At 43.5% G+C, this 26,710-nt stretch overlaps 1 protein-coding gene across 1 annotated transcript; it reads right to left on the bottom strand.

Moving 5' to 3' along the window:
* Nucleotides 1-429: 429 nt before the first annotated feature.
* LOC104650409 (uncharacterized) lies at nucleotides 430-26,105 on the bottom strand. The gene is made up of 4 exons (XM_039460737.2): nucleotides 25,958-26,105; nucleotides 10,522-10,648; nucleotides 9,637-9,732; nucleotides 430-4,765 (listed from the first exon to the last, which is right to left on the bottom strand). Exons 1-4 carry the CDS (start codon nucleotides 25,958-25,960, stop codon nucleotides 2,586-2,588), a joined length of 2,406 nt encoding a protein of 801 aa, XP_039316671.1. The 5' UTR covers nucleotides 25,961-26,105; the 3' UTR covers nucleotides 430-2,585.
* Nucleotides 26,106-26,710: the final 605 nt, after the last annotated feature.

Genomic DNA, 26,710 nt, shown 5'->3' with positions numbered 1-26,710 from the left:
AATTTTCTACTTCTTTTAAGGTTATATACAATTTACCTACCAACTTTAGTTTTAAATTTTTTTTTGAGACGGAGTTTCGCTCTTGTTACCCAGGCTGGAGTGCAATGGTGCGATCTTGGCTCACCACCACCTCCGCCTCCTGGGTTCAGGCAATTCTCCTGCCTCAGCCTCCTGAGTAGCTGGGATTACAGGCATGTGCCACCATGTCCAGCTAATTTTTTGTATTTTTAGTAGAGACGGGGTTTCACCATGTTGACCAGGATGGTCTCGATCTCTTGACCTCGTGATCCACCCGCCTCGGCCTCCCAAAGTGCTGGGATTACAGGCTTGAGCCACCACGCCCGGCCTTAAATTATTTTCTATACTCCACATTCTGTTGAAGTGCAATGTCTGAAGTGTCAGTACCTTAGATGATATTTCTACTGTGAATTCTTTTTTTTTTTTTTTTTTTTTTTTTGAGATGGAGTCTTGCTCTGTCACCTAGGCTGGAATGCAATGCCATCACAGTCTCACCACAACCTCTGCCTCCCAGGTTCAAACGTTCTCCTGCCTCAGCATCCTGAGTAGCTGAGATTACAGGCGCATGCCACCACGCCCAGCTAATTTTTGTATTTTTAGTAGAAGCGGGGTTTCACCATGGTGGCCAGTCTGGTCTCGAACTCCTGGTCTCAGGTTATTTACCCACCTTGGCCTACCAGTGTTGGGATTCCAGGCGTGAGCCACTGTGCCTGGCCTAAATTCGCTATTTACAGTCTTAATTTTTGATTAAATTATTTTTACATTTACTGCATTTGTGAAAAATATATTTTAGCATGAGGCCTCCGGGTTTTTTATTTCATTTTAGGTTTTGGGATACATGTGAAGAACATGCAAGATTGTTGCATAGGTATACACATGGCAGTGTGATTTCCTGCCTTCCTCCCCATCGGCCTCTAGTATTTTCTAAGCTGTAGTTTTTTAAAAGATGTTTCTCCAAATCATTAGATTTGGCGAGTTTTTCCTCCAATAAAAATTTTCTGGTGTGGAACAAAGTTTGAGCAACGGCTTCAGGATTTTCCTCCAGTACAAAATATAGTACACTACATCTGTGATACAAGTAAAGGTACTACAACGCTATTTGTATTTATAATGTTTGTCCTCAAAATACTTTGTATTTTCTGAGATGAAGTTTTTTGCTCTTGTATCCCTGGCTGGAGTGCAGTGGTGTGACCCCGGCTTACTGCAAGCTTCGTCTCCCAAGTTTGAGCAGTTCCCCTACCTGTGCCTCCCAAGTGGCTGGGATTACAGGGGCCTGCCATCACACCCAGCTAATTTTCGTATTTTTAGTAGAGACACACTTTCACCATGTTGGCCAGGCCAAGTCTCAAACTCAGGAATTTGAGGTCCTGACCTGATTCTGACCTGATCCACCCACCTTGGCCTCCCAAAGTGCTGGCATTACATGTAGGCCACACCAGCACACCTAGCTTTTCTTCTTCACTTTAAAGGCTTATATTTTCTGAAAGATAATAAAAACTGCATTTTTATTAAGTACTAACTCTCTAATATTGAGTAAGATGTGAGCAGATATTTCTTGGAGTCTCACTGTGTTGCCCAGGCTAAAGTGCAGTGGCACGACCTTGGCTCACTGCAACCTCCGTTTCCTGGGTTCAAGCAATTCTCCTGCCTCAGCCTCCTGAGTAGCTGGGACTGCAGGCACACAACACCACACCCAGCTAATTTTTTTTGTAGTAGAGATGGGGTTTCACCATGTTGGCCAGGATGGTCTCAATCTCTAGACCTCCTGATGTGCTTGCCTTGACCACCAACAGTGCTGAAGTTTTCAGTATCAATTAGCTTATGGTTATTGAGGTTTCAGGATTGGTTAAATGTTGCCACATTACTCGTATTTTCAGAGTTTCTCTCAAGTATAAATGGTCTTATGTGTAGCAAGGTGTGAGGACCAGTTAAAGGCATTGCCGTATTTTTTACATTTGTAGGGTTTCTCTCCAATATAAATACTCTTATATGTACTGTTGAGAATCGGTTAAAGGCTCTGCCACAGACTTCACATTTGTAGTTTCTCTCCAATATGAATTTTCTTGTCTGCAGTAAGGGTTGAGGATAGGTTAAAAGCTTTGCCACATTCTTCACAATTGAAGCATTTCTCTCCAGTATGTATGGTTAGAAAGGTATGAGAATTGGTTAAAAGCTTTACCACATTCTTCACAATTGTAGTTTCTCTCCAGTATAAATTATCTTGTGTAGAAAAGTGTGAGGACTGATTAAAGGCATTGCCACATTCTTCTCATTTGTATGGCTTCTCTCCAGTATAAATTACCTTATGTTTAGTGAAAGTTGAGGACCAGTTAAAGGCTTTGCCACAGTTTTGACATTTGTAGGGTTCTCTCTAGTATGAATTTTCTCACGTTCAGTAAGGTTTGAAGGTAAGTTAAAAGCTTTGCTACATTTTTTACATTTGTAGGGTTTCTCACCAGTATAAAAGGTCTTCTGTGTAGAAAAGAAGATTGGTTTAAGGCTTTACCACATTATTCATACTTGCAGAGTTTCTCTCCAGTATGAATTTTCTTACGTGTAGTAAGTTTTTAGGATGAATTAAAAGTTCTGTCACATTCTTCACATTTGTAGGGCTTCTCTCCAGTATGAATTTCCTTATGTGTAGTAAGGTTTGAGGACAGGTTGAAAGCTTTGCCATAATCTCCACATTTGTAGGGTTTCTTTCCAGTATGGGTTATCTTATGTATAGTAAGAGATGAGAACTGGTTAAAGGATTTGCCACATTCTTCACATTTGTAAGGTTTCTCTGAAGTATGAATTTTCTTATGTGTAGTAAGGTTTGAGGATTGGTTAAAAGCTTTGCCACATTCTTCACATTTATAAGGTTTTTCTCCAGTATGAATTTTCTTATGTGCAGTAAGGGTTGAGGACAGGTTAAAAGCTTTGCCACATTCTTTACATTTGTAAGGTTTCTCTCCAGTATGAATTATCTTATGTCTATTAAGAGTCGAGGAGCAGTTAAAGGCTTTGCCACATTCTGCACATTGGTAAGGTTTCTCTCCTGTATGAATTCTCTTATGTATAGTAAGGTTTGAGAATCGGTTATAAGCCTTTCCACATTCTTCACACTTGTGGGGTTTCTCTCCAGTATAAATTCTCTTATGGTTAGTAATGTTTGAGAATAGGCTAAAAGTTTTTCCATGTTCCTCCAATCTGTAGAGTTTCTCTCCAGTATGAATTATCTTTTGTGTAGTAAGATGTGAGGACTGGTTAAAGACTTTGCCATATTCTTCACATTTGTAGGGTTTCTCTCCAGTAGGAATAATTTTATGTAGAGTAAGGTGTGAGGACTGTTTAAAGGCCTTGCCAAATTCTTCACATTCTTTGAATTTCTCTTTAGTATGAATTATCTTATGTCTACTAAGTTGATAGGACTGATTAAAAGCTTTCCCACATTCTTCACATTTATAGGGTTTTTCTCCAGTATGAATTCTTTTATGTTTAGTAAGGGTTGAGAATCGGTTAAAGGCCTTGCCACATTCTTCACATTTGTAGGGTTTCTCTCCCGTATGAATTTTCTTATGTTCAGTGAGGTTTGAAGACTGGCTAAAAGCTCTGCCACATTCTTCACATTTGTAGGGTTTCTCTCCAGTATGAATTTTCTTATGTCTAGTAAGGGTTGAGGATCGATTAAAAGCTTTTCCACATTCTTCACATTTGTATGGTTTCTCTCCAGTATAAATTTTCTTATGGTTAATTAGGTTTGAGGGTTGGTTAAAAGCTTTGCCACATTTTTCACATTTGTAGGATTTCTCTGGCATATGAATTTTTTTATGTTTAGTAAGGTTTGAAGATTGGTTAAAAGCTTTGCCACATTGTTCACATTTGTAGGGTTTCTCTCCAGTATGAATTATCTTATGAATAATAAGAGTTGAGGACTGGTTAAAGGCTTTGCCACATTCTTCACATTTGTAGGATTTCTCTGCAGTATGAATTCTCTTATGTTTAGTAAGGTTTGAAGATCGGTTAAAAGTTTTGCCACATTTTTCGCATTTGTAGAGTTTCTCTCCAGTGTAAATTTTCTCCTGTTTATTAAGGTTTGAGGATATGTTAAAAGCTCTGCCACATTCTTGACATTTGTAGTGTTTCTTTCCAGCATGATTTCTCTTATGGTTAGTAAGATTTGAGAATAGATTAAAAGTTTTTCCACATTCTCCACATTTGTAGAGGTTCTCTCCACTAGGAAGCATCTTTTGTGTAGTAAGGTGTGAGGACCGACTGAAGACTTTGCCACATTCTTCACATTTGTAAGGTTTCTCTCCAGTATGATTTCTTTTATATATAGAAAGGTGTGAGTCCAGTTTAAAGGCTTTGCCACATTCTTCACATTTGTAAGAATTCACTCTAGTATGAAATCTTCTATGCTGCATTACTTGTGAAAGCATGCAAAATGATTTGCCACATTCTTTACACTTGAAATGTTTATTTCCAGTATGTCTTTTCTTATGTCTACTTGAATTTGAAAATTTATGAAAGACTTTCACATATTTATTACACTGCAGTGTTTTGCTTGGGGTAGCTGTCAAACATTGGTCAACTCTGTTATAACCTCCTCTGTGCTCCGTACACTCATCCACACTTTTACAGCCTTTTCTTAACTGTAAATTCTCATGCCCACATTTTCCATATCTTCTCAGTGTCACATTTTGGAAAGAATCTTTTATGTTCTGCTCTGGCCAAAGGTCTTGGGCAAAATGAAAACACATAACTGAAAGAAATAAAAATAAGAAATTACTCCACTTGCTAGACACAGATGAATATACTTTACAAATCTAATGTATAGAATTACACAAACTACATAAGCAAGATTGCATAGCAAAATGCCTCAGGCTCCAGTTTCTTCACAGGCATATAACTAAAACACACTGACCAAAATACATTTGTGGAAAATTTATAAATAAGTTCAGTGTGTACAGGACCCCAGGGAGCACAATGTGAAGGGCCACATAGAAGAAAAAGACAAGTCTGTTTTATTTACCCAACAAAGCTCTTTCTGTTCCCCAATATAACATAGTGCATGTAGAAGTAAATTGCCAACTCCTGGTTTCATTTTTAAAAGACAAGAAAAATAACAAACATATACATCTTTATTTCTGGGTTCTATGTCCCTTTGCAGACATTGGTTTCTGTCTCCCATGACAGAAAGGGCTGAAAGAAATGGTGGTGTACTTTGGAATGACATTTTGAGTCTGCTGAAGTCAAAGGTAAATGTTACAGCAGTGAAGAGACTGCAGTAGAAAACAGTTGTAGCAAGTGATTACTCACTATTCAGAAGAAACATGAACAAACTCTTTTAACTAAAAAAAAAAAAACCTAGAAAATCTTAGAGAAGACACATCCTAAGAACATGTTTGAAAGACTCTCAGAATCACTAGTCAAGACAAATGGCTTCAGACTATGCCAGGACAAAGCTACATTATAAAGATGGTGACAGAGAGCTTGTTTTTACCAAATGTCAATTAAAGATTACAATGTATACAAAATATTAGGGCAATACAGCCCAACAGAAATTATAAAATTTTCATAAAACAACCATTAACAATTAAAAATACACAAATTAATTTTAAAAATTTAAAATAAATTGAATAAAACCGTGAATAGGAACAGAGACAACTACTAAAAATTAGAAAAATGAGGATAACAAGAAAAATATTAAAAAGAGCAGAAACCAGAAATTGTGGAAGTAAAAATACAAAAACATTTTAAAATTTAAAAGAAAAATTAATGTAAAATAAAGACACACAACAAACTATAATACACACAAAGGTATTTATAACAAACACATATATAAGCAAAATTTCAAAGCTCATAGACAAGAGAATCTTGGGCACTGCAAGGTGAAAGTGATGTGTGATTTATAATAGTAGTCTTATGAGACAGCCGGTACATATGTCAAGAAAGTTTCACAGGTGAAAAAGGAACTGTGACATAGTCAAAGTCCTGAAAACAACAGCTGTAAAGTGAGACTAATATCAACAACTGTCTTGCCAAATACCCTCCAAGTAAAATACCTTCCAAAAATAACAAAATATGGCCATGTGCAATGGCTCACATCTGGAATCACAGCACATTGGGAGATCAAGGTGAGTGGATCACTTGAGGTCAGGAGTTCGAGACCAGCCTGATCAACATGGTGAAACCCCATCTGTACTAAAAACAAAAAATAATTAGCAAGGTGTGGTGGTGCACTCCTGTAATCCCAGCTACTTGGGAAGCCGAGGCATATGAATCACTTGAACCCGAGAGATGGCGGTTACGGTGAGCCAAGATCATGCCACTGCACTCCAGCCTGGGCAACAAGAATGAAATTCCATTTTAAAATAAATAAATACATGGGAAAATTCTGAAAATATATTTTGGTACTGCCTATGCCCTACATATCAAAGATGCTGAAAGGGGTTCTACTGAAAATGAATTGATGCAAGAAAATAACACATAATCACATGAAAATACATAACTTTCTGGGAAAGATATGCACATATACAATAATATAACTTTGCACCATTTTCATAATGGTGCAGAAAGTATTTTTAATTATTCTCTGACATGGGAAAGATAAAAGCATACAAATTATACTAAACATCTGCTAATGAATATGTAACAAAGATATAATTAGCAACCTCAATGACAAGGTTGAGGGCAGCTGTATGAATAAGAATTTTTGTATGCAAATAAAGTTCATTTTTTAACTAGATTATAATATACTGTTTTATCTTGCAGAGGTTTTATGGAATCCGCAAGGAACCACAAAGAATATATTTGTGTAGATTCACAAAACAAAGTAAGAAAGAAAGAAAAGCATATAAATACAAAAATCAAAAAGACACAAAGGAAGAAAGAGAGAAAAGGGACTAAGAGACAAGAATCAAAGAATTAATAAAATAATATTAGCAAGTTTTTCTGTTTCAGAAGAATATACAGAGAGTTAACTTTAAATATCTATATAATCAAGAGACACACTTTCAGCCAGGCATAGTGGCTCATGCCGTTAATCCCAGCACCTTTAGAGCTGAAGCAGGTGGATCACCTGAGGTCAGGAGTTCAAGACCAGCCTGGCCAACATGGTGAAACCCCATCTCTACTGAAAATACAAAAATTAGCTGGGCATTGTGGTGGGTGCCTGTAATCACAGCTACTCAAAAGGCTAAGATGAGAGAATTGCTTGAACCCGGGAGGTGGAGGTTGCAGTGAGCCGAGATTGCAACACTGCACTCCAGTCTGGGAAACAAGAGCAAAACTTTCTCCAAAAAAAAAAATAGACATACTTTCAATAATGGAATTAATTTTAAAATTTTGAGCCGGGCGCGGTGGCTCAAGCCTGTAATCCCAGCACTTTGGGAGGCCGAAGTGGGTGGATCACGAGGTCAAGACATCGAGACCATCCTGGTCAACATGGTGAAACCCCGTCTCTACTAAAAATACAAAAAATTAGCTGGGCATGGTGGCACATGCCTGTAATCCCAGCTACTCAGGAGGGTGAGGCAGGAGAATTGCCTGAGCCCAGGAGGTGGAGGTTGCAGTGAGCCGAGGTCGCGCCATTGCACTCCAGCCTGGGTAACGAGAGAAAAACTCCGTCTCAAAAATAAATAAATAAATAAATAAAAATAAAATATATGCTATTCTTACACAAAATGAAAATTCTGTAACCCAACTTTAGAAGCAAACAATACCCTTACATTGCTAAAGAAAAAATAAATACATGTGAATGTGTGTATATATATATATTTATATATGTAATATATATTTATATGTGCATGTATATGTGTGTATGTGTGCAAAATATGGTTAGAGCCTCTGATACATGAAAGTTTTTGAGAATAAATTATATTATTTAGATACAGGCTGAAGAAAGTAGATGAAAATCCTATAATTTGTTTATACCAACAGCTAACTCAAATTTGTAAGTAACGATTTTAATAAATATGGAGTGCCTACTAATTATCTAATTTACTTAAGGCATAACTTGTAAATTCTAGCACATTGTCCTAAATGTCTGAATTTGAAACTAGAAACAAATTTGAAATAGAAAATAAAAAGCAAAAATGTATAGAGTGATTTCAGTAAGATGGAAAAATAAAAGGTGCCCTATTTTCTTATAACCCAACAGCAAAAATATTTATCAGCCATCCCTGACCAAAAAATGTGTTTACAAGAAAGCCAAGCATCATGGATCACGCCTGTAATGACAGTTTTACATGGTACATTCAGGTTGAAGAATTGCTTCAGGCCAGGATTTAAAGACCAGCGTAGGTTGGAAAGCAAGAACCCATCTCAAAAATAAGTACCTGTAACAGAGCTTTGAGATCCAGGGAGGGAGTTGTGAAACTCTGCTAGAGCCAAAGATTGAGAAGTGTTCCTTTTCAGAAGGCAGGCCCTCATTCAGGAGGCAAATTACAAGACCCCTGGAGTCGGCTACAGACCAGGAAATGGCCCACTAAGAATTCTGAACTTCCTCTGTGATCATCCCAAACTCACCCCAGCAGCAGTCTGAGAGAGGTCCGGTCTGGAATTTCCAGAGGCCTGGAGGAGGGCACACATTTGTAGCCATGCAGCAGGCCTGCAGACTTGGGCCATTACTGCAGTCCCTGAAGCACTTCAATGACTCAGTTCCAACTCCCTGATCCACACTTTACTGTCAGTTCTGCCTCCACAGAAACCCATACAGTGACCTAGAAAAATCTTCTCTGGTACTCAGTAAAAGCCATACTCATCCACATCCTGATACAAGGCCCATCATACTCAGACCTAACTGCAAAAACATGTCCTAGTATCTGTCCTACAGAGCAACGTCCTCAAGGATATTCCGTCTATCCCAAAATAAAATGGGAATTACAATTACCTAAGCTTCTTAGAACAGGCCAATAAAGGTAGACTCTAGTGCAGACACAGTAATCTTGTGACTAAGCTACACCCACATCTACTACAAACCCAGAGGGCATCCCATCACCCTGGGGGCTCTACAGAAGAAAATCTTTACATCCTGAAATCAGTTTATAAAAACTTGAAGAGGTTTTTGCTCTTTCAAATTGACAGACACCAGTGCAAAACTGTATTGTGCCCATTGTCAATGCTTTTATTTTAACATAGCACTGACAGTCTGTGGCAAAAGAATTAAACATTTTGGCCGGGCGCAGTGGCTCGAGCCTGTAATTCCAGCACTTTGGGAGGCCGAGGTGGGTGGATCACGAGGTCAAGAGATCGAGACCATCCTGGTCAACATGGTGAAACCCCGTCTCTACTAAAAATACAAAAAATTAGCTGGGCATGGTGGTGTGTGCCTGTAATCCCAGCTACTCAGGAGGCTGAGGCAGGAGAATTGCCTGAACCCGGGAGGCGGAGGTTGCGGTGAGCCGAGATCGCACCATTGCACTCCAACCTGGGCAACAAGAGCAAAACTCCGTCTCAAAAAAAAAAAAAAAAAAAAGATGCCCCTCTGAGAGCAAAAGAAAAAAAAAAAAAAGCTCAGTCTTTCCAGAAACTATTTCCTTTGGAACACAGCTTCCCAAATCACATTTGAAGGACTGGCTTTTCCTTTGACCTTTCGTTTGTGTCATCTGTTGTATCCACTATCTCACCTACCTGGGGGTTTGGCTACCATCTCACATCTCTTCATATTCCAAGGTTCTTTTTTTTGCTCCAGACAGGTGATCAGATATGGCTTACAGACAGCAATACCTGTTTTATTGAAAATAAGTAACATGAATCTTAGTCATATTCTCCAATTACCAACCTAGTAATGTGCTCAGTAAAGAGAATGTAATAAATACTGATCTATAGCATAAATTTCTAAATATTTAGAAAATGTTTTAAATTTGTAGGTTTTAAATTTTACCATCTGGTACTATTGAATCAAAAATTCGTGTTGGGAATCAGATTTTAAGGGGTGGGTAACAATATTTCATGGCACTAAATTTCTGGAATTATCACCAACCTAGAGTGAAAGATACAGATTAGCTCAGGAATGTGAAAAGTTCAGGTCACAATGAAACATCTTGAAGGAATGATTTCGTACAAAAAGAAATCTCAAAGATTTTCGGTTGGGAGCAGTGGGTCACACCTGTAATCCCAGCACTTTGGGAGGCCGAGGCGGGTGAATCACGAGGCCAGCAAATCCAGACCATCCTGGCCAATACGGTGAAATGTCTCCACTAAAAATACAAAAAATTAGCAGGGTGTGGTGGCACGTGCCTGTAAGTCCCAGCTACTTGAAAGGCTGAGGCAGGAGAATCACTTGAACCTGGCAGACAGAGGTTACAGTGAGCTGAGATTGCACCACTGTACTCCAGCCTGGGTGACAGAGCAAGACTACATTTCTAAATAAATAAATCTCAAAGATTATCTTGAAAACAGGAATCTGAAACTCATTTATGCAAAGCATAAATTACCAGAAAAGACTACAAAAATAAAAAATAAAAATAAAAACTTAAGTGTATTTTAGGAATTGTGAATCGAAGTTATCCTCACCCAGGAAGACCAGGTTTCTGTAATTCTCTAACAACACATGCCTATATAAATCCCGCTGTGCGGTGTCCAGGCATTGCCACTCCTCCAGAGAGAATTCTATGGCCACATCTTTAAATGTCAGTGGTTCCTGAAAAACACAAACACACACACATTTACCAAGTGGCCATGAGCTGGTACTGGATATTTAAAAAAATGTATAGGATAATAACTAAATACCGACAGATACAGAAAAAAGGGATACAGAAGGAACAGTTTAATGTGGTTTAGAGAAATTTTTATTGTGTTTGTATTTACTTCTTCGTGACTTGCAAAGAAACTACTGGATCTGCAGGAATAGAAAACGAGTTGCTAAATGGAATGTCTCTGCAAGCGTTGGTTTTAATAAAAAATTTAAAAACGAAGACCTTAAAATACATACTTTTGGCCGGGCGCAGTGGCTCAAGCCTGTAATCCCAGCACTTTGGGAGGCCGAGGCGGGTGGATCACGAGGTCAAGAGATCGAGACCACCCTGGTCAATATGGTGAAACCCCATCTTTACTAAAAATACAGAAAATTAGCTGGGCATGGTGGTGCGTGCCTGTAATCCCAGCTACTCAGGAGGCTGAGGCAGGAGAATTGCCTGAACCCAGGAGGCGGAGGTTGTGGTGAGCCGAGATCGCGCCATTGCACTCCAGCCTGGGTAACAAGAGCGAAACTCCTCAAAAAAAAAAACAAACAAAAAAAAACACACACATACTTTTTTCTTTCCATTTATCTCCTTATGGAATTCAGAAACTGTTAGTACCGGCCGGGCGCGGTGGCTCAAGCCTGTAATCCCAGCACTTTGGGAGGCCGAGGCGGGTGGATCACGAGGTCAAGAGATCGAGACCATCCTGGTCAACATGGTGAAACCCCATCTCTACTAAAAATACAAAACATTAGCTGGGCATGGTGGCGCGTGCCTGTAGTCCCAGCTACTCAGGAGGCTGAGGCAGGAGAATTGCCTGAACCCAGGAGGTGGAGGTTGCAGTGAGCCGAGATCGCGCCATTGCAGTCCAGCCTGGGGGATGAGAGCGAAACTCCTCCTCAAAAAAAAAAAAAAGAAACTGTTAGTACCCACTCTAGAAAGGCACCAGCCAAAACTCTGATCTCTTCTAATCAGTTCTGTGAGGCAAGATTCCAGGGTGGGGCCAGACCTAAATAAGGCCTCCAACAAGAGTGAATCTGAACAGAACTGGGGCAGGGAGTAAACCCAATATAGTATTCTGTTCAGCCCATCAGTTTTATAAATATACCCATTAGCAATTTAAACAAATCTCTTAGAGTTTTCTAGAATAATTTTATCATATGTATTGTTAGCAAGGTAAAAGAAATTTTAAAATAATATTTAACTCTTGTGGCCTGGGGGTGGTGGCTTATGCCTGTAAACCCAGCACTTTTGGAGGCTGGGTGGATCACCTGAGGTCAGGTGTTCGAGACCAGCCTGGCCAAAATGGTGAGACCCCGTCCTACTAAAAATTCAAAAATTAGCCAAGCATGGTGGTGTGAACCTGTAATCTGATTTACCCAGGAGGCTGAGGCAGGAGAATCATTGGAACCCAGGAGGCAGAGGCTGCAGTGAGCCAAGATCATGCCACTGCACTCCAGCCTGGGTGACAGAGCAAGACTCTGTCTCAAAAAAAAAAAGAAACCCCAAACCAAAAACAAAACTCTTGTGACCATACACATTCATTGAAATGATGACCTTAGAAGTCACAATAGTATAAAGTGTGGCTGGGTGTAGTGGCTCAGGCATGTAATCCCAGCACTTTGGGAGGCCGAGGCGGGTGGATCACCTGTGGTCAAGAGTTCAAGACTAGCCTGCCCGACATGGTGAAACCCAGAATTTACTAAATACAAAAATCAGCTGGGTAGCACACCCCTGTAATCCCAGCTACTCAGGAAGCTGAGGCAGGAGAATTGCCTGAACCCAGGAGGCGGGGGTTGAGCCGAGACTGCACCAAAGAAAGTGGCCCAAATAAAGCCCACATTTTTTTTTCACACATCTATTCATTTTGCCAACCATATGATGCTTGATTCAACCACGTGTACAGTTGCTAGTTTAGACTAACAGTTCCTTGATGATAGAGACCATGACTGCTTCATCTATTTTTCTAATGGCCATATGAATTAGTTAGCAATTAATTTATCTGCTTGAGTCTCTAGACCTCCTGGTTGTTTTTCAACCAAGTACTAGGAAACTGGAGAAAGTCTCAAATGGACACCAACTGAAGACATCTCCTGAATGAGGGGAGGACAAACACAGGATAACTAACTACTTTCTCTTACGCTGAGACAGAAGCAGCATTGACCACTCTTGTCCACCTGATGCATTTCTGCTCCGGACAACCTCAAATGTCTCAAAGATGCCTTGGTGATTATGAGAGAGTTCCTAGTGACTTGGGCTGATGGCCCAAGGATAAGGCAGGCAGGAGAGACTCAGGCCAATTCTAAACAGAAAATAGAACTGTCTCGGTGTAGCTCCAGGTTACAGGCCCCGATTGGCTAGCTCCGGCAAAAGGAAAGACAAAAATACTCTGCCCCAGTGTTACATTTTATGGGTGGGTGCAGCTGTGATCATGACTCTGGATACTTTGTGGCCTTCATCTCTCACCCCTAAGATGCTTGTTCACACTTACAGAATCTGTCATCAGATTCTACTTACACCTGGATCTTCTCACAGAACTGTAGCAGGTCACTGAACAAGATCTGAAAAGCTCACAGAGCCACGCTCTCAAAGGGAAGCTTTAAGATGTCTATGTTGACATCCCACAATGCAGAAAATGCCTCCTGTTGGTTTTCTGTACATTCTCAGTTTGGAGTGTGGCCCTGTCCTGTAAATCTAGGTAAAGGCCAGACCGTATGTGCAGATTCTAGGTTGGATCAGCCTGGCTCTACATTCTTGGGTGTTACAGCAAGTTGAGTCCAACCAAAAAAGAGATCTACTCATAGAGGATGCTCCAGCACATTCCAAATAATATGTCTACTTAAAAGGAAAAAGCTGAAGCTACATGAATGTAAGTAGAGAGTTTATTTGGGCCAAGACTGAGAATTGGAACCTGGGATCAAAGACTCAAGTTGCCAGAAATCTACACTTTGATTACTGCAGTTACAAGAGGATTTGTAAAAGCAAAAAGAGACAGAAAGTGGGCTGATACAAAGTTGTTTGTCAGAAATTCTCATTTATTTACAAAAAAAAAACCCCATTGATTACTGATTGGATATACATTGTTCAGCTATATGGTGTGTGTTACAGGGCCCAGCATGTCATTATTAATTTATAGCTACTTGTGGCAATAGCAAGCACTTTCAAGAGATAAATAAATCATTCAAAGAACAGACAAATGCATAAGGAATACCTAATTTATAAACAAAAAGGGGCCGGGCACAGTGGCACACATCTGTAAACCCAGCACTTTGGGAGATAAATACACAGCTGAAAGAACAAATACATAATTGTGGTATTATTTTAATGTCTCTGAACCTTATAACTAAAAGAATTTGTATTTCTCAGATAAAAGTTTTCTTTTCTCCCAAATCTTTTTTTTTTTTTTTTTTTTTTTTTGAGACGGAGTTTCGCTCTTGTTACCCCAGGCTGGAGTGCAATGGCGCGATCTCGGCTCACCGCAACCTCTGCCTCCTGGGTTCAGGCAATTCTCCTGCCTCAGCCTCCTGAGTAGCTGGGATTACAGGCACGTGCCACCATGCCCAGCTAATTTTTTGTATTTTTAGTAGAGATGGGGTTTCACCATGCTGACCAGGATGGTCTCGATCTCTCGACCTCGTGATCCACCCGCCTCGGCCTCCCAAAGTGCTGGGATTACAGGCTTGAGGCACCGCGCCCGGCCCCGAAGAGGTAATTTATTGTATGGTTGTTACACTTGGCTATTAAGTAAGCCAGAAATAGTCCAGAATGTCACAGGTCCAGGGCAAAGGAGCAACACAGGAAGTTTTGGTTATGAGCAAGGTGGCTCTCGGGGCGATTAGCGATCAGATGCCGATGAAGTTATAGATCCACTGAGACAAGCTCTAGACAGCAGCATGCAGTCCACAACTTGTTCCAGCATCCCCTGCATCTGAAATTCCACGGTTCCGCTCCTGCCGCCTCCACGGTGCCAGCAGTTTACTTGGTCCTCTGCCTCATCTTCTTTTGTGATTCAGCCTGCGCGCTTGGCTCTCACAGTGCAGAGGTTTCCAAGAAAATGGCGTTAAGGCCGAGATGAAGCCTCTTATTTCTAATTTATGTTTCCTCCTACAACAGACAGGTCTCTGGACATGTTTTTGAACTCTTGGATATCATAATTATCCACACTGTGTGCAGCTAACAGAATGTTTATCCGAAAAACAACAGATAAGAGAAAGGTGTTATAAAAAAAATCCAGCCATGTAATCCCAGCACTTTGGGAGGCTGAGGCGGGTGGATCACTTGAGGTCAGGAGTTTGAGACCAGCCTGATCAACATGGTGAAACCTCGTCTCTACTAAAAATACAAAAATTTGCCAGGTGTGATGATGCATGCCTGTAATCCCAGCTACTCAGGAGGCTGAGGCAGTAGAATGGCTTGAACCCTGGAGGCGGAGGTTGCGGTGAGCCGAAATTGTGCCACTGCACCCCAGTCTGGGCAACGAGAATGAAAATCCATCTCAAAAAAATTCATGGATATGTCAATCGAGAAAAATAACAAGTCTCAATCATTTTGAGAAGTTTTTTGCCAAAGTTCTTTCAAGGGCTTCAAATTTAAAGGGGAAAGGGTGGGATATTGCTAAGTACACAATTTTCATGTAAGAAGGGGATAGGGGGCCGGGCGCGGTGGCTCAAGCCTGTAATCCCAGCACTTCGGGAGGCCGAGGCGGGTGGATCACGAGGTCAGGAGATCGAGACCATCCCGGTCAACATAGTGAAACCCCGTCTCTACTAAAAATACAAAAAAAATAGCTGGGCATGGTGGCGCGTGCCTGTAATCCCAGCTACTCAGGAGGCTGAGGCAGGAGAATTGCCCGAACCCAGGAGGCGGAGGCTGCGGTGAGCCGAGATCGCGCCATTGCACTCCAGCCTGGGCAACAAGAGCGACACTCCGTCTCAAAAAAAAAAAAAAAAAAGAAGGGGATAGGATGGGAATATATACTGATAAGTACACAATTTTCATGTAAAAGGGGGATAGGAAAACACAGTCACTCACGCCTCTGTCTGGCTCAGTGAATCCGCGATTCTTTAACACAAGATGACATACGTGACTAGGGGGGGAGAGAAACGCAGGGGACCTGGACTTGGGCAGAAGACAACAGACAGAACGGGGCACGGGGCGGCCACACATGCACTTCTGTCCGGTGGGCACTATAGAAATAAGCTGCCAATTTACACTGGCATGGTGAGATTGTAACAGAAACCTTGAGGCCAAGATTGTGCAGCTCACTAGGAATTTTACTGTGGACTGACTATGGGCGAGGCATGCAGCTTTTCATCCTGTAGCCGTCTTATTTAGGAGCCGAAGGGAAAAGGCAGGTTTGCATGACCCAGTTCTCAGATTAATTTTTCTCTTTGGCTTTATGAGTTTGGGGTCCCAAGATTTAATTTGCTTTCACAGGTGCATATAAATAAAGCAAGTTCTTAGAGATTTATAAAGAGACTTAGATTCTGACACAATAATAGTGGGAGACTGCAACACCCCACAGACACTAATAGATCATTAAGACAGAAAATTAACAGATAACCAGGATCTAAATACAACACTCAACCAAACAGTCCTAAGAGACATCTACAGAACTGTTCACCTAAAAACAACATATTATACATTTTTCTCATCACCACGTGGCACATACTCTAAAACTGACCACAAAATCAGAAATAAAACAAATCTCAGCAAAGTCAAGCATCCCATAATTATACCAAGCACGCACTTAGACCACAGTCTGATAAAAATGTAATTCAATACAAACAAAACCACTTGACACCATATAACTGCATACAAATTAAACAACCTGGACCGGGCATGGTGGCTCATGCCTGTAACCCCAGCACTTTGGGAGGCAGAGGCAAGTGATCACTTGAGGCCAGGAGTTTGAGACCAGCCTGGCTAACATGGTGAGACCCTGCCTCTACTAAAAATACAAAAATTAGCCAGGTGTGGTGGTACGTGCCTGTAATTCCATCTATTTAGGAGGCTGAGGCACAGAATCGCTTGAACCCCAGAGGTGGAGATTGCAGTGAGCAGAGATCATGCCACTGCACTCTAGCCTTGGCAACAGAGTGAGACTCTGTCTCAAAGGGGGAAAAAAAAAAAAAAAGCCTGCACCTGCACTCCAGCCTGGGTAACAAGAGCCAAACTCCGTCTCAAAAAAAAAAAAAAAATGACAAAGAGGCCTTACCACTGACCCCAAAAAAATAAAAGTAACTGTTGGAGTCTCCTATGAACACCTCTATACACACAAACTAGAAAATCTAAAAGAAATGGATACATTCCTGGACAAATACATCCTCCTAAGACTGAGCAAAAAAGAAATTGAATCCCTGAATAGACCAATAACAAGCTCTAAAACTGAATTACTAATAAATAGCCTAGCAACCCAAAAAAGCCCAGGACTAGAGAGATTTACAGCTAAATTTTACCAAGTGTAAAAAGAAGATCTGATACCATTTTTTCTACAACTATTCCAGCCAGGCGCAGTGGCTCATGCCTGTAATCCCAGCACTCTGGAGGGCCAAGGCAGGTTGAAGAGGTCAGGAGTTTGAGACAAGCCTGGCCAATATGGTGGAATCCTGTCTCTATTTTTAAAAAATACAAAAATTAGCCAGGCATGGTGGTCCCACCTACTCAGAAGGCTGAAGCAGAAGAATTGCTTGAACCCAGAAGGCAGAGGTTACAGTGAACCAAGATTGTGCTACTGTACTCCAGCCTGGGCAACAAAGTGAGACTCTGTCTCAAAAAAATAAAAATAAAAATAGAACAAAAATAAAAGTATCCAAAAAATTGAGAAGGCACTCTATCCAACTCATTATATAAGAACATCGGCCCCGTGTGGTGGTTCATGCCTATAATCCCAGCACCTGGGAAGGCCAAGGTGGGCGCATCAGGTGGTCAAGAGATCAACACCACCCTGGCCAACATGGTGAAACTCCATCTCTTCTAAAAATACAAAAATTAGCTGGGCTTGGCGGCATGCACCTGTAGTCCCAGCTACTTGGTAGGCTGAGGCAGGAGAATCGCCTGAACCAGGGAAGTGGAGGTTTCAGTGAGTCGCAGCCAAGATAGCGCCATTGAACTCCAGCCTGGCAACAAAGCGAGATTCCATCTCAAACAAAGACAAAAAAACAAAAAATCCAAAACCTGACAGAGATATAACAACAACAACAACAAAAACCTTCAGGCCAATATGCTTGATGGTCATTGATGCAAAAATCATCAGTACTATGCTGGCAAATCAAATCGAGCGGCACATCATAAAAGCTAATATACCATTAGCTGGGCATGGTGGCACGTGCCTGTAATTCCAGCTACTCAGGAGGCTGGGGCAGGAGAATTGCCTGAACCCAGGAGGTGGAGGTTGCAGTGAGCCAAGATCGCGCCACTGCACTCCAGCCTGGGTAACAAGAGTGAAACCCCATCTCAAAAAAAAAAAAAAAAAAAAAAAAAGCTAATATACCATGATGAAGTAGACTTTATCCTTGGGATATGAGGTTGGTTCAACATACACAAATCAATGAATGTGATTCATCACATAAACAGAAATAAAGACAAAAGCCACAAGATTATCTCAGTAGGTGCAGAAGCAGCTTTCAATAAAATTTTACATCCTTCACATTAAAATAATTAAAAGTCCTCAACGAACTACGCATTGACGGTACATACTTCAAAATGAGTTATCCAAGAGGAACCTACAATCAACATTCTAAACGGAATCAAGCTGGAAGCATTCCTCCATGAAGACTGGCACAAGACAAGGATGCCACTTCTCACCACTCCTATTCAACATAGAACTGCAAGTCCCCACCAGAGCAATCAGGCAAGAGACACAAATAAAAGGAACCCAAATAGGAAGAAAACAAATCAAACTATCCCTGTTCGTAGACAACATGATTTTTTTTTTTTTCTTTTTGAGACAGTGTTTCGCTCTTGCTACCCAGGCTGGAGTGCGATGGCGCGATCTTGGCTCACCGCAACCTCCGCCTCCTGGGTTCAGGCAATTCTCCTGCCTCAGCCTCCTGAGTAGCTGGGATTACAGGCACGTGCCACCATGCCCAGATAATTTTTTTTTGTATTTTTAGTAGAGATGGGGTTTCACTATGTTGACCAGGATGGTCTTGATCTCTTGACCTCGTGATCCACCCGCCTCGGCCTCCCAAAGTGCTGGAATTACAGGCTTGAGCCACCGCGCCCGGCCCGACAACATGATTCTTTATCTAGAAAATCCTATAGTCCCCACAGAAAATCTTTTTTTTTTTTGAGACAGAGTCTCTGTTACCTGGGCTGGAGTGCAGTAGTGCAATCTCAGCTCAGTGGAACCTCTAAATCCAGGTTCAAACGATTCTCTTGCCTCAGCCTCCCAAGTAGCTGCGATTACAGGCACCTATCACTATGCCCAGCTGATTTTTTGTATTTTTAGTAGAGACTGAGTTTCACCATGTTGGCCAGGCTGGTCTCAAACTACTGACCTTGTGATTCGTCCGCCTCGGCCTCCCAAAGTGCTGGGATTACAGGTATAAACTACTGTGCCCAGCCACTGGAAATGCTCTTTAAATGAAAAAATAACTGAAGCAAAATTTCAGAATACATAATAAATGTACAAAAGTCAGTGCCATCCCTCTACATCAACAACATCCAAGCTAAAAACCAAATCAAAAACACAATCTCATTTACAATTGCTATAAAAAGAATAAAATATTTAGAAACACAGCTAACCGCCAGGCGTGGTGGCTCAAGCCTGTAATCCCAGCACTTTGGGAGGCCGAGGCAGGTGGATCACGAGGTCAAGAGATCGAGACCATCCTGGTCAACATGGTGAAACCCTGTCTCTACTGAAAATACTAAAAATTAGCTGGGCACGGTGGCGTGTGACTGTAATCCCAGCTACTCAGGAGGCTGAGGCAGGAGAATTGCCTGAACCCAGGAGGCGGAGGTTGCAGTGAGCTGAGATCGCGCCATTGCACTCCAGCCTGGGCAACAAGAGCGAAACTCCATCTCAAAAAAAAAAAAAAAAGCCGGGCGCGGTGGCTCAAGCCTGTAATCCCAGCACTTTGGGAGGCTGAGGCGGGTGGATCACGAGGTTGAGAGATCGAGACCATCCTGGTCAACATGGTGAAACCCCGTCTCTACTAAAAATACAAAAAAATTAGCTGGGCATGGTGGCACGTGCCTGTAATCCCAGCTACTCAGGAGGCTGAGGTAGGAGAATTGCCTGAACCCAGGAGGCGGAGGTTGCGGTGAGCCGAGATCGCGCCATTGCACTCCAGCCTGGGTAACAAGAGCGAAACTCCGTCTCAAAAAAAAAAAAAAAAAAAAAAAAAGAAATACAGCTAACCAGGGAGAATGCAATGTAGGTGGAAGGAATGGTTTGTGCTACAGACAGTGGACCAGATGGGGCTCTCCCCTGATTTATTTCTGTGTCCATATAGGCAGATGATATTAGGAACAGGTGGTCCAGCACCCTTGGTTGGTGGAGAGAGCAGGTTGCTGCTGCAGACTTGGTGTCTGGGAATAGGAATATGTCAGGAGACTTGTAGACACTTGTGTGGGTTTTTGCTAAGAAACACTAGAATAAAAAACGCGGTGCTGATATTCCTGAGGGTGGTGCCTGGTCTTGGAAGGGGTGTGTACACATCAATGTCTAGTGGGTATGTCTGTGAATGGGTGAAATGGCAGCTGCGAGAAAAGGTGGTCTATCATCAGAGCTCCTTCCAAGTTTTCAGTCCTCTTTCACCGTGGAAGGAGACCTGGAATCACAGGACAATGGGCAGTGTGACGCCTGTGTACAGGAGAGCAGAGCCTCCCATTCCCAGACACGCAGAATTCCATTCCAGGCCAGGCCTCTGTGACATCTTTCTTCTGGTATCAAATCTGTAAAGTTTGCTGAATGTCAAACAATTCTCCAAAACAGACACACTACCATTTGAATTCTGACCCCACTGAGAGTCAGCACTGATGAGGGCTCAGTCCCACAACACTGTCCTCACTGCAGGTGCCAGTCACAAACCATATGGGCCAATCTGTGCTTCTGAGCTACTGTCTGAAAATTCAGAACACCCATAAACTGCCTCAAGTTCAGTAATGTGATAGAGTTACTCACAGAACTCTGCAAAACACTGTAGTTTTGTTGACCAGTTTATTATACAAGATACAACCCAGGAAAATGCAAATGGAAGAAATGTATAGAACAAAAAAAAAAGATGTGGGAAAAGATGAAGCACATAGACAATCCTGGTAAATAGTTCTGACCAATAAAACTCCCCATCCTCTGTGTTCTCCAGGAACATTTTATAAAAAGAAACTCCTTTCCCATTATGACTTAAATGGTGCTCTCTTTTCTTAATTATTCCATAACCAAACACTCATTCTACACATTTTCTTCTTTTTCATATAAAAAATTAGCTGAATTTTTCTTCAGTGGTCAAAATAAAATTCTTCTTAATCAATTTTCACTTAAGTTTAGCTCCTTCCCACAGGGTCCTAAACTTTGAGCTACCCTCGGTCTGAGCCAACATACAACCCCATTTTATGCCCCTCCTAAGAACTTAATGATTTGAGGATAAAACATTTTATAATCTAATATTTGATTTTTTCACTCTCCATTTGCCATTCCCCAGTGACCTTTTTTCTAACCTTCTCTGCTCCTCCCTAAGGAAAAAAAAAGGCTTTGTCTGCCTAAACTTTGCAGTTCTTAAAGATCTTACAGTTGGTACTTCCTTCTGTTGCAATACTTCAAAATTCAAAAGTTTTTTTTTACAAAAATCTGTTTTTATAAAAAGTAAAAAAAAAAAAAAACAAAAAACAAAAAACAAAAAAAACAAGGCTGGGCATGGTGGCTCAAGCCTGTAATCCCAGCACTTTGGGAGGCCGAGGCGGGTGGATCACGAGGTCAAGAGATCGAGACCATCCTGGTCAACATGGTGAAACCCCGTCTCTACTAAAAATACAAAAAAAATCAGCTGGGCATGGTGGTGCATGCCTGTAATCCCACCTACTCAGGAGGCTGAGGCAGGAGAATTGCCTGAACCCGGGAGGCGGAGGTTGCGGTGAGCCGAGATCGCGCCATTGCACTCCAGCCTGGGTAACAAGAGCGAAACTCTGTCTCAAAAAACAAAACAAAACAAAACAAAACAAAAACAAAAAACTGCCTCAAAACAGTAACTTCATCTTTAGAAAGACTCTCCCAATCCCCTTCCCTCTTAAGGTTAACTGCATCTGCCTGTGGGTCCCCCGATGTCTAGGGCTCTGTATCTTTTCTCAAAATAAAGGCTTCTTCCATGGCTGGAGTGAGCAGGGCAGGCTTCCTACAAAGAACTAACTGGCCCTTTAATAACCTCCCTTCCCTTTTTGGCTCAATATCACCCTTAGTTTGGAGTCACTGGGCACAAGCTGTAATATCCATGTCAAAGTTACTCACTTTCTTTTTTGAAACTTCTTTTTTTTTTTTTCTTGAGACGGAGTCTCGCTCTTGTTACCCAGGCTGGAGTGTGCAATGGCGCGATCTTGGCTCACCGCAACCTCCGCCTCCCGGGTTCAGGCAATTCTCCTGCCTCAGCCTCCGGAGTAGCTGGGACTACAGGCATGCGCCACCATGCCCAACTAATTTTTTGTATTTTTAGTAGAGACGGCGTTTCACCATGTTGACCAGGATGGTCTCCATCTCTTGACCTCGTGATCCACCCGCCTCGGCCTCCCAAAGTGCTGGGATTACAGGCGTGAGCCACCGCACCCGGCAGGTTTTGAAACTCTTTAAAAAAATTCAGCAAAATTAAGCACAGTGTTTATATACGGGAAGGAACTTTTTCTTTATATGGAGTCTTGCTCTGTTGCCCAGGCTGGAGTACAGTGGTGCAATCTCGGCTCTCAGCAACCTCTGCCTCCAGGATCAAGCAATTCTGCGTCCTGCCTCAGCCTCCTAAGTAGCTAGGATTACAGGTGCCTGCCATCATGCCTGGCTAGTTTTTTAGTAGAGACGGGGTTTCACCATGTTAGCCAGGCTGGTCTTGAACTCCTGACCTCAGGTGATCCACCCACCTTGGCCTCCCAAAGTGCTGGGATTACAGGCATGAACCACTGTGCCCAGCCAAGGGAAGGAAATTTTAAGGTGCTTACATTTCACACTTCAATAAGAAATGCAAAAGTATTTATTCCTTTCAGACAATAAATGTATTATTATTTTCTTTAAAATTTGTGTAGTCAACAATCAGTCATATGGGAACACTTCTAGGAGATACCAATTTTCATCACATAAAATTTAGCATTAACCTCAGAAATCAAGATGATAGGATACAGAACAGAGGTATTCACTGTAACAAATGTACCCAGCAGAAAGAGGAACTGATGTTTTCATCAATCTGTGTAACTCATCAATTATCTACCACATTTTCTTGTGAAAATATATTCATTTTCTACAGCCAAAATGGAGGAGATATTTTTTCCTATTTGTTCCCCTTAGTTTCTAAAAACTAAGCCTTGGAATTCTGTTGGACATCACCCAGCTATAAAAAACACACCTGAGAAAACTCCTAAACTCAGTCTGGGGGAAAAAAAAAAAAAACAACAAAGGAGGTAAATGAGAATTCTTAACAAATGGAATACATAATTAGATATTTTTTTTTTCTGAAGCTCACCTCTTTTATGCCCTTTGTAAATATTTTACTACTTTTAAAATCCTACTAATAAAATGCAAGTTACAGTTAAAAAAACTGAAAGGAAAATACGTGAATAATCTTTTCAAGATGAGGTGGTGCTGACTAGAAAGCAAATGTGTCTGTCTCATGTGTCAAGTCAGGCTCCTGATTCTCCCACCCTATCCTGTTCACTTAAGTGCTCAATGACCACCCTGTCAGGAGACACTGCCTTATGCCTCAGTGACTGCCCCAGGTGCATTTCACTTTGCAAGTTCTTGCACCATCTCACTGGGGTCAGGTTTGATATTTTTGTCTTTTGGGATACCATTTTTTCTTTAACAAATCTTAGCGAATCCAGAGGGCCAAAATTATTTATGTGTTTTCCTCTCAATATCAGCGTCTGATTGGGTGACTAGCAATGCGCCTCTGAAAAATGAAGGCTGGGCTGAGTGAGCACAATCTTAATGCCTCCACGGGTTAGCTTTCCAAAGGAAAAGTACACCAGGAGATTCCTCAGCCCCGGGGCATCCACCTGCTCCGGGGAGAGGCTCCCCTCCAACCTCAGGTTGTCCTGTGTATCCCATTCCCAGATACCCAGAGTTCCATTCCAGCCCAGGAGCTGACATTCATTAGACATTCTAGCATACGAAGCCACAGTGAGTATCTTCATTTATCCCCAGAAAGTACTGAAACCCAGGACCAGGGAAAAAAAAACAAGGGGTGGCTGAGGACACATCACATAAAGTTTCCAAAGGGAAACCTTGACCCAAAAACATTCTTATAAGATCTCTGTGCCTAGGGATGATAAAAGGAAAAGAGGCACAGAATTTTTTTACAGTATAGTGTCAGGGGATTATTATATGCTTTCTTCTCACTGGAAATACTTTCAAACAGCAAATAATTTTTAAGTGCCACCCAATGATTTGTCACAAATGATTAATTAAAATATGGTATCTACAATGTACACTAAAGGACAAATAGCTGATAATGCGAATTAGGGAAGGGAAGCTGACATTTGGGAATGTCAGAAGAATCCAGAAATTTAGCCATTTACTGCAAGCCAGATAGGCTAAAACAATGCGGAATGGGGATTAGTCTTGAGACCCTGCTTGAGACACATGTGAAAGTTGCAGGGGAAAATCAGTCCCCCGTGGAATGTGAAAATAATTAAATGGCAGGCAATTAGACTGAGGTGGCTCCACTCCCAAGTTTTTACTTTTAGGCTGAATCAACCAGAAAATTTCCACCTTGATCGTACAAATTAAGAAACTACATAACTCTACCTAATTATTGAATTTGCTTTCCTTTACCATGCACCTTATAAAAATATTTTCTTCAAGCTCCCCCCATAAAACACAAACTATAAACCACAGCTGGGTACTGTACAATTCTTGAATTACTGTTTGATTAAATTCTTTAATATTTTTGCAGTGACTTCCATAGATTTTTAAGAGAAAAAAGATGGACTGGGAACCCCACAGACTAAAGCTTTTCCCATTTACCAACCCCGCATCCTAAGTCAGGATTCTCCCCTGAAGACCGTAGCGGGACAAAATAGAAAAGACACGCGGCGCTGCCGATGCAGAGCTGCCCTGGGAGGACACCCGGCCAGGGCTCGGTCACCGCGCAGGGAGGACACCGGGCCGGGGAGCGGTCACGGCGCAGGGAGGACACCGGGCCGGGGAGCGGTCACCGCGCAGGGAGGACACCGGGCCGGGGAGCGGTCACCGCGCAGGGAGGACACCGGGCCGGGGAGCGATCACCGCGCAGGGAGGACTCCGGGCCGGGGAGCGGTCACCGCGCAGGGAGGACACCGGGCCGGGGAGCGGTCACGGCGCAGGGAGGACACCGGGCCGGGGAGCGGTCACCGCGCAGGGAGGACACCGGGCCGGGGAGCGGTCACCGCGCAGGGAGGACACCGGGCCGGGGAGCGGTCACCGCGCAGGGAGGACACCGGGCCGGGGAGCGGTCACGGCGCAGGGAGGACACCGGGCCGGGGAGCGGTCACCGCGCAGGGAGGACTCCGGGCCGGGGAGCGGTCACCGCGCAGGGAGGACACCGGGCCGGGGAGCGGTCACCGCGCAGGGAGGACACCGGGCCGGGGAGCGGTCACCGCGCAGGGAGGACACCGGGCCGGGGAGCGGTCACCGCGCAGGGAGGACTCCGGGCCGGGGAGCGGTCACCGCGCAGGGAGGACATCGGGCCGGGGAGCGGTCACCGCGCAGGGAGGACACCGGGCCGGGGAGCGGTCACCGCGCAGGGAGGACACCCGGCCAGGGCTCGGTCACCGCGCAGGGAGGACACCGGGCCGGGGAGCGGTCACCGCGCAGGGAGGACTCCGGGCCGGGCGCCGTCACCGCGCAGGGAGGACACCGGGCCGGGGAGCGGTCACCGCGCAGGGAGGACTCCGGGCCGGGCGCCGTCACCGCGCAGGAGGAGACAGGACGCCCGGGGTACCGGCCGTCAGCCCAGCCGCCATCTTACGGCGGAAAAGGACTGAGGGCCGAGCTGCGCCGAGGACGACTCGGGAGCCGACTGCGGGGCCCCGTCCGCCACGGCCGCTTGGGACCGTTCCCAGCCACCCGGGCGTCGGGCCGGCGCTCTCACCATTTCCGGCCTTCCAGGGGTCCCGGCGTCCCGGCCGTACGCCTCCCGGTACCCGCAGCTCACAGGGACACGGGCCGAGCCTGCAAGAGCCGAGGCCACGGAGCGGCGAGGGGACCGCGAGCTCCGGACGCAGCCGGACGCAAAGGCCCCGCCGAGCCCCGGAAGCGTCACGTCCGCTCCACCCGCGGGCCTCATTGGACGGCTCGCAGACGAGCGATCCTGATTGGATCATGTTGGCGGCCCCGCCCCCTCATGCCTGAGTGACTGAAGATGTGCTCCTCCGCTGGGCAGGAAGAAGGCGGATCCCCGCCGCGGCGGGTTCCTCAGGCGGAGCTTCCTCCCGGGCGGGAGCCGGGTCCACTGCGGCGGGTATTTGCATTTCGCCTTGTGTGTAGCGTCATGTGCATTTATGATCACACGTTACGTGGGTATTCACACATGAAAATGTACAACTATTTTACAATGTCAGATTTTATGACCTTTCTGAATTCTAGTCCTTTGAGCAGGCAGACTGAGAGTTTAAAAAGGAGGCAGTCGGCCCGGCGCGGTGCAGCACTTTGGGAGGCCGAGGCGGGTGGATCACGAGGTCGAGAGATCGAGACCATCCTGGTCAACATGGTGAAACCCCGTCGCTACTAAAAATACAAAAAACTAGCTGGGCGTGGTGGCGCGTGCCTGTAATCCCAGCTACTCAGGAGGCTGAGGCAGGAGAATTGCCTGAGCCCAGGAGGCGGAGGTTGCGGTGAGCCGAGA

The sequence above is a fragment of the Saimiri boliviensis genome, chromosome 20 (assembly GCF_048565385.1).
Source record: "Saimiri boliviensis isolate mSaiBol1 chromosome 20, mSaiBol1.pri, whole genome shotgun sequence".
NCBI lineage: Eukaryota > Metazoa > Chordata > Mammalia > Primates > Cebidae > Saimiri > Saimiri boliviensis.
The sequence above is the reverse complement of the archived record's forward strand: the minus strand, read 5'-3'. Positions and strand labels throughout refer to the sequence as shown.

Bases quoted from the DNA above. Each gene is read 5' to 3' on its own strand.
- LOC104650409 (XM_039460737.2), bottom strand. The intron at 9,733-10,521 runs GTGAGGATAACT...TCAATAAAACAG, and splicing joins CAGAAACCTGGTCTTCCTGG to GTATTGCTGTCTGTAAGCCA. The intron at 4,766-9,636 runs GTAGGTGAGATA...TATTTCTTTCAG, and splicing joins GATGGTAGCCAAACCCCCAG to TTATGTGTTTTCATTTTGCC.